This window comes from Balaenoptera ricei, chromosome 1, assembly GCF_028023285.1.
Source record: "Balaenoptera ricei isolate mBalRic1 chromosome 1, mBalRic1.hap2, whole genome shotgun sequence".
Classification (NCBI taxonomy): Eukaryota; Metazoa; Chordata; class Mammalia; order Artiodactyla; family Balaenopteridae; genus Balaenoptera; species Balaenoptera ricei.
The window spans coordinates 50,618,420-50,632,529 of record NC_082639.1 but is presented as its reverse complement, the minus strand read 5'-3'; the positions used below and the strand labels follow the sequence as shown (position 1 = coordinate 50,632,529).

Sequence of the window (14,110 nt, the reverse complement as noted above, 5' to 3'; positions counted from 1 at the left end):
AGATGCAACCATTTCCAGCTGCTTGGGCAAAGTTCAGTTCCTTCATGTTCAAGGTTGAAGACTGGACAACGGGTTGGGTGAATTCACCTAAGTCTTTCCCTCAGTGACATTCTCCTAGTGCTTAGCCCCTTTCAAGTGACAGTATCCAGATTGGCTAAATGACCAAAACTGGTTGAAAAAATAGTAGTAGTGCGACAGGAGTAGTGCAACAGGACTGGGAGTTGGAAGACCTCGTTTCTGATCTCAGTTTTGTCACTAAGATGCTGCAAGACCAAAGAAATTAACCCTGCATCCCTGAGTCTTGGTTCTTCATCTATAAAATGAGGGTATTAGAGCAAAATCTCCATGATCCCTTTTGGCTCCGGTATTCACTGGCTGTCCAGTGGTAGGAAGAGAAGGTGGAGGTTGACCTCACTTTTGGGAGGCTCCCAATTATCTTCCAGATGCCATACTGAAAGGAGGCACAGTTCCATGAAACCTTGTATACAGCAAAACCTCTGAAAGCCATTACCTTCCAACATGATGTGGTCATCACTGTTCCCTTGCCCTTCTGGCTCTGCAGGGCTATTCCTGGAAGGGCCAGCAGCTGAAATAGTACTTCTGGGAATCTAAGGGTGGTGAAGAGTGGGGAGCACAGGTACTTCTTTGAGGCCCACTGGTAGGAAACATAGAGTATACAGGGAGTGAAGACTGTTGTCCTCCAGTGCCAAGGTACACTCAAAAATGATAACAGCTAACATGTCTACAGGCTTTGTAGACATTGTCCTCTGATCTGATATGTCATTTCAGCTTCCCAACAAATCTTGATGGAAAGGAAGGTACGTAATGGGTACTGTAAGTGATTAAAGGAAAGAAATGGGCTTGGGAAACACACACACACACACACACACACACACACACTCTTTCTCATCTTCATAGGAGCTACAAAACTCCTAAGACTGCCTTCACTTTTATTTACAGCATTGACAGGATAGTAATTGGAACCATCTCTTGAGAGCAATGAAGCCAATCTTGTGACGATGAGTCTCTTACCAGTGGCCCCAGCTTCAAGGAAGGATAGAAGTCCCACTGGAAATTAAACCCAGGCCCCTCTCCTATCCCATCCTCCGCCACTCATCCCCACCCCATCCCAGGTCCACTGCTCTAGCCACACTCAACCATTCACAGACACTCACACTCTTCCATGCCTCCATGCCTCTGCCTATGCTGTTTCTTCCGCCTCACAAATCATTTCCCCTCTTTGCTTGGTAAACTACTACTTATATTTTTTCAGACACGTCTCAAATGCTAGCTCATGCAAAGACTTCTTTGATACAGCCTCTAGTTATTAGTGACTTCATGCTCTGCTTACCCAAGTAATTTGGACATCTCTAGATTATTGAAAAACACAAAAAACACTGAGATTATTAATTCAATTATCTCCACCCTTCACCCCCATAGACATGAGATCCTCAAGGGGATGGACCATGATGAATTCATTTTTGTTTCTCCAGAACTTAGGCCAGCACCTAGCACATAGGAGGCACTCAGTAGTATGGTTGGAGGGATGGATGCATGACTGGATAGGTCACTAACTGACAGGAAGAACTCTAGGTCATTCTCCATCAGGCAGAAGTTTAATTTTAAAGGGTAAAGTAAGACAGTACGATACTCAGAGAAATATATATATTATATATATATCCTCTGATATATATATATCAGAGGATATATTCTTGCCTCAAGTACTGGAAAGACTGTGTTCTGCCACTTGGGCAGGAATGAGAAGGATGTTAAGAGTAGACAGGGTAAGATCAAAGGCTCAGGGTCAAGGGCAAAGCTCAGGGTCAAGGGCAAAGCCCAGTCCAGAGCACCCACGGGATGGCCTCCTTCAGGACAAGGAAGAGGTCGTACAACTGGCCCCAACAGAGCCTGGAAAATGCTGCGATTACCTGTGGCCAAAGGTTTCTCCAGACCTCCCAATGTAAATTACTTAAAACAGCACTGGCATCTTGTGATACCAAGATGGTGCAGCAGTTCAGCAAAACTCTAAATGAAAAACAAGTTTCACATTCTAAGGAATGAATGTATAAATCCTTGTAAACATGTCCAGTTCTATTGGGCAAATTCAGAACACTGAGTATTCATAGCTTAAGAGGATCTTATAATCTCCACAACTATGGATGACATTGTTGGACTCAGGCTCCCAACATTGGTCCTGATAAATACTGCTGGTGAAAACCCCTTGGGCATGTTTCCACAAGGGGATTTCCTCTTCTTTCCCCAAGGATGGAGTAGCCCTAGTATAAACACTCCCATCTCCTGCTTCTATACTCTTTACTTTTTCCAGCCTGGGAAGGAGGAATCGTTTAGCTGATCCATGAGACTCTGGAAAAAACCAACATCTACAGGGCCATGTGGAAGTGGAGCAACAGCCTTGAAATGGGGTCAGTACAGGCTTGGCATGTGTCTATCCTCTTGAACAACCTGTGGGCTCTTTGGATTTAAACCACTTGAGGGCCAGCGAGCTCTTGGAGTTTGAGTTTAAATTCAGCAGATCAAGTGCTGAAGCAAGCCCAGCCAGATGTCTTGTCTCTTTGTCTCAGCTCCTTGGCCTGCCAATGAATGGATCAAGTCAGTGCCATGCAGGTCCCAAGGTTCAGAAAAAAGGGTAGGATCCCGCCCCCTGCTCTTTAATTCAGTCTAACCAAAGTCAATATCATGCTTTGCTTCAGGTGTCTCTGTGAAATGTTCTCAACTGGCTGGACTCTGGAGCAGGACAGTGGTGAGTACTGGCATATCTATGTCCCAAACACATACACGTCATTAGTCAAGATTCTTTAGCTATAATTTTAAGCCTACAGGACAAAAATATCTAAGATTCAGCTTCAGTTAACTGCAGGGTTTATTTTACTCTATGGAAAAGCGATATTCCCAATCTTCCTAAAATAAGTTGTTTCAGTTATTTGGGGTCTTTTTGTGAAGGAGTCTATAATATTTCCTGTCCGGAAAGTCTCTGAGAGACTTGTTGTAGAAATGAGCTCTCATTCGGGGGTGGGGGTGGGGGAGGGTGTCTTCCACAGGAGCCCTTCTTAAGTGGTGAACAGGTTAGTGAAAAAAGGACTGTGAACACTGAATTTATGAAACAAAAACACGGTCTATCACCTAGTAGTATCATTTAATTCAAAAGAAGTTATAGGGTCCATTAACTATTAGGAATAATCAAAGCCAAAGGGGGGCTTATTTAATCAAATCCTTCATTCAAACATATATTCAACAAATACTTCATCAGTATGTACCATGTGCCAGGTGAAGGGCCCACAGTGTCTGACGTCTAAAACGTGGTCTCATAAAGGGAGAGAAACCCAGTGAAAAACTGCAGTCTCCCTCCCCTTAAGGAATGGTCCCCCTTTACATCGGCTTCATCATCATTTCTGCCTCTCATTTAACAGTTAGTAACTCCTTCTACTTGAACTTTAAGTTCCTGCATTGCTTGGCTTCCCTGACCCCACAAAACGAATGATCTATAAGCTAACGCACTGTACTTTTTTATGTAACAAGGCTCTTTCTGTAATGCACATAGTCACTCTATAATTCAGCCATGCTGTACACATGCATAAAGTGGCCTGCCCCAATAATACAATGAAGCACTTTTCCCAGGAAGTGAAAAAGCAATGGAACCTGCTGAAAGAGAGCCTGGATAATCAATTAGAACAGGTGGGATGTTGCTTCTCTTCCTAAGGGTCCTTCCTCCCTGCTGATCTCTTTCTTCTTGTTTGCTTTTGATACATGTTTAGGATTAGACAGGTAACCAGGGAATGATTCACAGAGAACTGAAGGTCAAAATCTATTGACACAGATCATTTAATTGGACTATGGGTATATAATTCCCTACAAAATACTGGTTTGGGTTTTCTCCATCAATTCTGAAGAAGAAATCAACTAGTATAGTTTTAATTGTCAAGAAATGTCAAGGGTAAGCTGCAACGAAGTGAGAGAGTAGCATGGACATATACACACTACCAAAGGTAAAACAGATAGCTAGTGGGAAGCAGCCGCATAGCACAGGGAGATCAGCTCGGTGCTTTGTGACCACCTAGAGGGGTGGGATAGGGAGGGTGGGAGGGAGACACAAGAGGGAGGAGACATGGGGATATACGTATATGTATAGCTGATTCAGTTTGTCATAAAGCAGAAACTAACACACCACTGTAAAGCAATTATACTCCAATAAAGATGTTAAAAAAAAAAAAGAAATGTCTACTATATTCTTTTGATTCACAAAACTATTTTTTTCTTTTACTTTGTATAATGTTCCCAAACCAAACCATCCAAATACCTCCTTGAGGAAGGCATTAGGTAGTAACATTTTATCTTTGGAAACTTGCAAGTAGTTACTTAAAACATTGTAAATTTCTTCCCCTGTCCTTGAAATGCACCATATAAATATTGCATTTGATCCTTAACTTACACTTCATAAATAATTTATTTCAAAAATGTCCCTCCATAAGACTATCAGTTGCTGAGGTGTTCAGTTTTCAGGGAAAGCATTTATTTACTGCATGAGCCCAGGAAGGCTGGTAAAGACTTGGCTAAAAGCTCCACATGGAGCGAATTATGGTAATTATATTAACGCTCAAATCCATGATGTGCTGTTCAAATCTGTTAAAAGGTTTTGCACTGTAGTGTCCACATTTGATGGACAATGAGTCCACTGGAAATGTTTAACACTTCATAGGGAGGCTTCCGAGATCCATTTCTCATAGTTCCAAGAATTGCTACGACTGCCTGGAGGTAGCTTCCAGAGGAGTTTCTGAAAGTCCCAACTGAGAGTTCATATCCTCTTTAACATCCTCCACTTCTGGTTCAGACTGAAACTACAAGTTCAAGTCACCAGAAATGAAAATCAAAGGAAACATCATACAATTAATTTTGATGACTGGGTAAGTTTTAATTCATGTATGGTAATATTCTGGTTAATGATATGGCTCCTTAGGACATCCATTAAAAATCCATTAACTTAACAGGCAAAATCTAATAAAATTATTCTGGAATTTTCTGCCAGATTAGCATTATGGACTTTTAATGAATATTTCCTGTAGGTACTGCTCTATTAGCAGAGCTAATATACTAATTAAACATGGGTCTTGTGTTGGAGGGGAGGGGAGCACAAAAAGATGAAAATAATCAGAAAATCAGAGTTGAACTTGAACCCAAGTCACCTAAGGTAACTGCTAAAATCAGTAAACATCACTAGAGCTTTTAAAAGCAAAAAGTGTGGACATCCCAGTACCAGCCACCCCAGTCATTCATTTATCCACTTATTAATCAAAGAGTAATTTAGCTGCTAAAATGTGCCATGTCTTGTGCTGGGGCCAGAATAAAAATGTAAATAAGTGAAAATCCACAGGTCAAGGAGCTCATAGTCTACAGTAGAATCAAGACATGTGAACAGGTAATCAATGTGTACTATAATAAATCTGCGTTCAACACACCATGGGAATACTCAGGAACAAACAACTAAATTTGAGGGAAAGGGTGGACATATAAATTTTAAAAATCACTTAAACAATGAAGCATTTGAAGTTGAAATTTGTGTTCCAGTAAAATATTAGCTCCTTCTAGGGCCTCCCACAGGGAGGGTTTCAATCCTGACATCATTTATTGGTTCTGCATGTGGTTATAGAAAGTTACTTATATCTCTGATTCTCATCTGTCAACAAGATAACAGTACTTTTGTCACTGGTTTTAAGAATTACATGCAACAAGGTATGTGAAAGCACACAGAAATGTGCTTGAAATATAGAAGGGGAAGGAGGATTAGCGTTTATTTGTTGCCTACTATAGACACACAATGAACATTATTTGGAAGTCAATACAGTGAAATGATTAGAGCAGGATTTGGAATCCTCCAAACATAGGCTTGAATTCTGCTTCTACCATTTGCAAACTGTGCAACCATAGGTTAGACACCCTTCCCCTTTCTGAACCTTGGTTTCTTCAGCTATAGAACAGGATAAATAAAAATAACTCTGTTACGCTGTTTTGAAAATTTAAAAGGATACTGGTTGCAATGCAATAGTATCATGTCTCAGAAACAGTAAACTATTAGTTTTCATTCTACATTAACTATATCTTTCATAGGCAAGACTATAAAGATACACAGCATTATGAGACTTGTCTAAGTTCATACCATCGGTGCTAAAACTAAAACTACCCTTGCTCCCAGTTCAGTGTTTTAGACCCAACTTGCCTGCACCCCTCAATTACAGGACAAGAGTCCCTCCCCTAGTACTCAGTCCTGATGCTTCTTCTTCAAGGCAGGGAGCTCATGGGGAGCCTCCAGAACACCAGACTGGGGACTCAGGACTTAGTGGCCCTGCTTTAGCTCTAATGACCAGTGCACTAGTACCTTGGGGTTGTGGGCTAAATTGTGTCCCCAAGATTCCTATGTTGAAGCTCTAACCCCCAATGTGACTGTATTTGGAGATGAGTCAACAAGGAAGTAATTAAGGTTAAATGAGGCCAAAAGGGTGGGGCCCTGATCTGATAGGTTTAGTGTCCTTATAAGAAGAGACACCAGAGAGCTCTCTCTCTGCACACACACAAAGAAGAGATCACATGAACACACAGCAAGACACAGCTGCCAACAAGCCAAGAGGAGGCCTCAGAATTAAACTACCTTGTTGGCACCTTGACCTTGGACTTCCCAGCCTCCAGAACCGTGAGAAATAAATTTCTGTTGTTTAAGTCTCTCAGTCTATAGTATGCTGTTATGGCAGCCAGAGCAAACAAAGACACCTGGGATATCTCTTTGCCACCGTTTTCTCTTAACTCTTTCCAATCCGTCTCAATTCAAACAATTGTGCTCAAGTCAAACACATTCTGTCAGTAGATATTTACCAACATCTTCTATGCCAAGATACTCAAGGGTACGGCAGATACAGTCCCTGCCCTCCAGAAGCTTTTGGTTGAGTATCACTTTGCTGTCTGGCTGCCCATTTCCCCTGCTGGACCTGAGGCACTGTCCAAAACCCCAGTCTGGCTGGCTGGAGTCCTGACCCGCCATCCTCTGGTTGGCTCCCTCAGCCCCCAGAATAAAAGACTGACCCTATTCCCCAGTTGCTATCTCAGTTGCTGGCTCCAGATGGTCTGAATACCCATAATTTTAAAACTAACCACCATATGACTTAAAGTATTAATAGTTTTTATACCCTGTGAAGTTATATCCACTCATCAGCCGAGAGCCCATCACACTCTGACTCCTGTCTAGGTGTGGACTATGGATGTTTGTTCCAGTCAAGCTCAAACTGGCTTTGGGTGCTAAATATTGGACTTCTGCTTAATCCTGCTAGAGGCCAGCCATACAGCCACATCAGTTCCCTCAGGTCTCAGATATCCCAAGGAGGAAGTCTGCTTTGGTAGAAAGGTGTAGAGTCAGAGACCCTAGTCCTACTATTGACTCTACAACTAAACAGTAGACAGAAGAACTGAATCTCAGTTTTCCCATCTGTAAAATGGAAATAGCTAGACAAATAGGTTTGTGAGGGCCAAATGAGATAAATAAATTAATCACCTACCAAATCACCGACCAAAGGACTTAGAATGCAGCTGACTAATGGTTGCTGCTTTGCTTTCTTCCTCCCTTCCCCTGGTCCCAAGCTCCTCCCCTTCTCTACCAGCTCAGATCCTATGACGGTTTCAGTCGAGCCACAGAAAGTCCAGAAGGGTTCTTTCTGCATACTACCCTGGCTCTGTTCTTTACCCCAGATTTAGCTATTAGTAGTTGAACAGACCATGGACAACTGAGCTATGCTGTCCACAGCATAGCAGTATCGATGCTACTTGGATCTTTCATATTTCTACTCTTATATTCTTGCAATCTCAGAGAGTAGTCATGAGGACTCCACCAGAGAAAGGTTGGACTGAAATGACCTACTAAGTGACTCGGTTATCAAGGGGGGTTGAAACTATGGCAGACACTACTAGTTGTTCACCCATATTTTATAGCACAGCTCTCAACTTCTGGCCAGTCACAAGAATGGTCACCTGACTGCCTGGCCAATTACCACATTTCCCAGCCACCCCTGCAGCCTAATGAGGCCTCGTTAACAAGTGCCGGTCAAATATATACACTACCAAATGTAAAATAGATAGCTAGTGGGAAGCAGCCACATAGCACAGGGAGATCAGCTCGGTGCTTTGTGCCCACCTAGAGCGGTGGGACAGGGGAGGTGGGAGGGAGACGCAAGAGGGGGGAGATATGGGGATGTATGTATATGTATAGCTGATTAACTTCGTTATACAGCAGAAACTAACACACCACTGTAAAGCAATTATACTCCAATGAAGATGTTAAAAAAAAAAAAAAAAACAAGTGCCGATCAATAGGATGTGATCAGAAATGATGTGGCCCATTTCCATGTTATGCTTCCTCCAAGGAATGTGGATGGATTCTTCTGGTCCTTTTTATTCTTCCCACTAACTGGCTGGGAACTGATGAGAAATGAAGTGGCTAATCTGGACCCAAAGTTGGAGGACATGTTATGAGAATGGCAGAGCTGCCTGATAGTCACTTACCTCTATTCTACTACATAAAAGGGAAATACTCTGCCATCCTGTTTAATCCGCAGTACTTATAAATTGTCTCGTTACAACCTCCTAGCCAGCAAACTAAACAATACAGAAGTACTTCTCTTTAATCAGGTATAATTGCCTACCTGATGACAGCTTACTAGAATCGTAGGTAGTAACGATAAGAAATAAACATCTTTCTGTGACATGAACATGTAAACCTGAAACTTTAACATATCAGCTACCATTATATGTACCTAGTATCTGAATTCTTTTACCAGGTAAATTCCTACCAATCATCCACACCTTTACTACCCAGTTAGTGTCACATAAAACTGGAAATCAGGGACCCTACGGCTTTAGTCAGGAACCACTGGCTCACGTTCCAGTTTATGTCTTGCTCCTGATCCTTCCAATTTTGACCTCTTCAATTATTTTTTTCTGTATGGCCTTGCCTGGTTCCTTGAACCTAAATCACAAGACATTCTCCTAGGTCTGACTGGAGACAATCCACACACATTCCTTTGATTATGCTATTCCCAGCTGCTCCATGCAAATATCTTCCTCAGTCTAGCCCCACGTCTAAGAGTCTACATTTCAAGGCAGCCTTTCATAACTCAGTTCCCATAAGCCCCAATACAAGGGCCTACTAATCATGGCCTACCCATCATAACTTACTCGCTTCTCTTGGAAAAACCGGCTTGTGTTCCTATATTTTAATTCAGACAAAGACAAACAAAAAATAAACACCAATATATTCATGTGTACATACACATAATCAGAAAAAATTATTTTTTTACCTATTTTGCTGTAATTATCTGCAACCAAGTCTTCCAAACCAACCATCTTCCAGAAACTGTCATCCCAGCCTTTCTCTGCAGAGTATGTCCATTTGCACACCAGGGAGCAGAGAGACCTAAGAAAATGGGAGAGAGGTAGAACCAATAATATGAGCCTGGCTTCCTTTATATTTTGCCTAATACTCGTCCAGATATCTGCAATAGTATTGAAAAAGTAGAATAAATTGAAGTAGGTAATTTTTCATCCCTGTTTAAATCAAAAGTCCCCACTGACACCTGTTAATGACTGAGAGCATCTTCTTTCTCTTTCAAAAGGGGCCCAGCCCTTTACTTAGGTCTGGATCAAACAGTGTATGTAAATATTTGTATTTATATCTATATTCATATTTACATGACATTTGTGAGATAAACAGAAATTACAATGACTAGCTACTTGATGATACGGAGCATTATTATTAAGTGTTAGGTATGAAACTGATAATTGTGGTTATGTTTTGAAAAAGGCTTCTTAGGTAAATGATACATACTGAAACACTGATGTATAAAATGATATATTATCTGGGATCTGCTTTAAAAGAGCAAGTGAAGGGGAAGTGAATGGTGTAGTGGATGGAACAGAACCGGCCACGGGTTGACGGCTGTAGGGCTGAGGATGGCTAAATGGGTGTTCGCTATGCTTCTCTATTTTGTACATGTTCAAAATTCTCTACGATAAAAAAGTTAAAAAAAAAGTTCTTGGTATAGATGTGATAACTGCAGTCTAAAGCAATATTTAACAGGAGGAAGACTTGCTTCTGGATGGCGTTTTACTCTCCAGCTTCATTTCTCATCAATTTCCTCTTAGTATTCTACACTCCAGCAATAAAGAATCCTTTGCAGCACTCTGAAAAGGTCACATTCTCGAACACTTCTGTGCCTCTGCCCTACTTCTAGGTGCCTGGAAAATTCTTCCCAGCTTCTTCACCCTGATAACTTGAAACACTTCCTTTAGCCTAGACTGAGACCCCAGTTCTAGTTTAGATGCTCCTCCTCTGAGATCACAGAGCAGGAACCAAATCTAACACAGACCTTATCACACTGTATAATTAACTGCTTCTTTATATATCTTCTTCCCAAGAGTCCCATGCCTTCCAATCTGTTCTCCCTTGTGTCCAGAGCAAACTTCATAAGGTGAAATCTGATGACACCAACCCTTGATTAAAACCCTTCAATTGCTCCTCACTCCCTTCAGGAAAAAGTCCCGTCCTTAGCTGGGCTTGAGCGACCCTCTGTGACATGACCATGCTGACCTCCAGCTTCCTCACTTGCCATCCCCACCCTTGCTTTCTCCATTCTGCAACACTGAACTACTTGAAGTATCCTATAGTGGCCTTGATTGCTCACTTCCCTGTACCTTGAAGCCTTTACTTCATTCTGCCCAGAATGTTCTTCCCTGTTATGTGTCTAACTGCTGATTAGCCTTCGTGACTCAGTTCAGACTGCCCCTTTTCAAAAAGCCCCCGTGGAGGGCCAGCTGAGTCCAAAGCCTCTTCTCCAAGTTCAATGTGGACATACCTGTATCTTAACACTTAGCACAATGATTGCCTTTGCCCCTTTCCTTCTCTGCCACTAAACCAGCAACTCCTTCAGAGCAAAACCAGCCCTAATGATCTCCACATCACCAGTACCTAGTCCACATTCAGCCATATGTCAAGCCATGATGAATACTGATTGAATGGAAGCTCTAGAGAATGAATATGGTCTGTCTGCCTCACCACAGGTAAGTGAGAAACCTGGGGAACTCTAGCAGTTTTACAGATAAACCAAAACCTACCTATCTCATAGAGCCAATAGTCTAGGCCTATCTCATTCAGTCATTCACACTGATTCACTCATTCACTCACTCACTTAACAAATATTTAGTATTCAGTCACTATGACCCTGGCACTATGCTAGGCTCTGGGGAACCAGTTATATGCAAAAGACCTGGTCTACTGCTCTCCTAGAAGCTGACAATTTAATTGAGGAGACAGTGATCAAACAATCACACTAAAATCACATCCTAACAAAAATGTTCTGAAGAAAGTAGAGAGAGAAATGAGAACTTTTAGCAGGAGAACCTGGTGGGAGAAAGGGGGAGAAAGTGTCAGGGAGGGCTCCACAGAAGAGCTCACATTTTGTGAAACCTAAATGTCTTTTGAAAGCAAACAAATGTTATTTATCAGTATTTTTTTCCACATGTGGCATATGTGGCAGAACACATTGAGCTAAGTTAAGTGGCACCAATATACTGAAGGAACACTAGTCCCAGTAGAAACAATACATTTGTGCTAAACTCTTCACCTTATTTAAGCAAAATAATTTTTTGAGGTATAAAGAAAGCAGCCATCTATGCAGCATGTTCTGAAGAATATACAATAGGATAACTCTTCCTGGCACAATGCCTGAAATTCCAACTTTTTAGAAGCTATGATAGCTCACTGGAAAGAACAATGCAATGAAACAAAAGACTGTGTGGAAGGATTGCTTCTAATGATCGATCCACATAGGACAACTCTTCACTCCCCAAATGCCCCATTCACTTGCAGACTTCTGTGCCTCTATTCCGCCCCTTCCGTCTTGACTGATTTTTGCTCCTTTCACTGAACCTTGTCTACTTGGAAAACTCTATGTTGTTCTTATGGTCCAGTTCCAATGTGTCCTCTGCACAAGTGTCCTCACTACCTCCAAGCTAACCTCATGGCTGTCTCCTTTGAAGTAGCATTATAACTTGGAAATGTTTCATTGCAGTTCTTAAATGCTGAGGCAGGTTGAGTTCATGGTCCCAAGTCTTCCGCTCTCTACGTACCCACATACTTTGCCACTTAATTTGTAGTGCTACACCCTCCTCCTGCCAACCCCACACTGTGGGCAGGGCCGCCTTTCTTACCTCTAGACTTTGGATTCTGTCATGTGACTGGATTTGGCCAAAATAATGAGGCAGAAGTGACTGCATTCCAGTTTCAAGTCTAAGCTTCAAGATACATTATGTGTTTCTGCTTGCTCTCTTGCACTTCTGAGAAGATCACTCAGGGTTAGCCCGTTGGTCCCAGGAGGAGGATAAGAGGTATATGGGGCAGAGCAATGACCACCAAGCCCAGCCTGGGTCACACATCTCCAGGGAGCCAAGACTGGAGGGAGTCAGTCCAGCTGAGAACAGAAGAACCACCCCGCAGAGAACAGCCTAAATGAGCTACCTGTGAGTCAAATAAATGATTATTGTGTTGAACTATGGAGCATTGGTTGTGGTTTATAACAGAGCAATAGTTAAACAGCTCAACACTTTACAGCATAACTAAGCTATTCCAGGTAGACTCCCCCTCCCCACCCCCAATAAGGGCAAGGACAGGGATGTCCAGTTCTCACAGCAAGTTAGAATAAGTGGCCAGAGAGTAGGCTTGGAGTGAAGGTGACCAAACCCAGGAGGCAGGAAGTTTTACAGCTGCAGATGCCTCTGGTAAGTCCCTCCTGCATTAGGGTTATTCAGACACTATGAGTGTCCCTCCCATTTGGGTCTCTTTAAATCAACTCTTGGGTAATATGGATCTATGAGAGCAGCACAACTGGCAATACTTAGAGAGTACATGTGAGGCCACAGGTTCTCCAGAAACCTCCAGCAGAGAGAGAGCAAGTACAGGACTTTGTAATGTTAGTAAGTAAAGGCAAGCTAGCAGCAGCAGAACAAAAGGCTTGCCTCCCTCTGAGGCTTCTATTAGGACCACTGTTGTCGTTCCCTCAGGTGTTTTAGTGAACAACCTGCACTCTCAGGATAGCTATTCACCCTCAGGCAAGCTGACCTATCAGCCTGTGTGTGTGTGTGTGTGTGTGTGTGTGTGTTTACGTGCACCTACATTCTCGTGTGTGAGAGCATGGGTGGGAGGAGTGATTTGTAGGATCAGAATTCAAGATAGGAGCCCAAGAAAGACAGGGGTTATACTAGCAGGGTGAATTGTTTCAAAGATCGGCAGCAGGAAAGGAGAGCTGAGTCCACCCAGGGAAAAGGGTCACTCACTATTTGTTCCCTGCCAGCAAGAACACCAGGGCAGAAACTGCTGTATCTTTCACAGCTTTCAGATTTGTTAATGTCAAAGAGACTATAAAAGCCTATAGCCTATATGAGAGTCGAAAGAACATAAACTAAGGAGTAGGCAAAACAAAAATAATACCTAACTTAGGGGACTAGTTTACCTGAGAGAGAAGATCATACAGAACACCTCTAAGAGGAAGGTCTCAGTGAGGTAGAAATGATGAAAACAATTGGAAGAGAACACCAATAATGAAAGCAATGAGAAATCAGAAGGCGGCATGAAAGACTCTGAATTAAAACCATTAACTTTCAATTTTATTAAAAATTTCTGTAGGAGAATTAAAAAAACAAAACAAAACAAAACACTGGCACTGTTAAAAATTGAATTAATGATCTGGAAGACCAAGTGAACGAAATATCTTACTATCTATAACAAAGACACCAAAGAATAATGAGGGAATAAATAAGAGGCTTGGAGGGCAGATCTGGCAGCCTAACATGAGAATAACAAGAATTCCAGAAGGAATTTTTAAAGAAGAGGAAAAGGTAAAAAAGAAAAGATGAAGGAGATGTTCTAATTAAACAAATACAGTACTAGTTTTTATTTATTTATTTATTTATTTAAACTGGCTGAAGCAAGATTTAAGCCTGCAGTGAAAAGTCTCATTAAGTCCAGGAAGTGAATCCAGGAAATACTTGAAGTTCAGGCATAAAC

The 14,110-nt window shown here is 41.9% G+C and overlaps 1 protein-coding gene across 7 annotated transcripts in view; it reads right to left on the bottom strand.

The window, feature by feature from the left end:
* FGGY (FGGY carbohydrate kinase domain containing) overlaps positions 1 to 14,110 on the bottom strand; it is a 411,167-nt gene that overhangs the window by 243,164 nt on the left and 153,893 nt on the right. For all 7 annotated transcript variants that reach the window (XM_059898898.1, XM_059898889.1, XM_059898942.1 and 4 more), the window contains one exon: positions 9,351 to 9,466. In XM_059898898.1, coding sequence (XP_059754881.1) covers positions 9,351 to 9,466 — 116 coding nt within the window. The remainder of the gene's footprint in view (positions 1 to 9,350; positions 9,467 to 14,110) is intronic.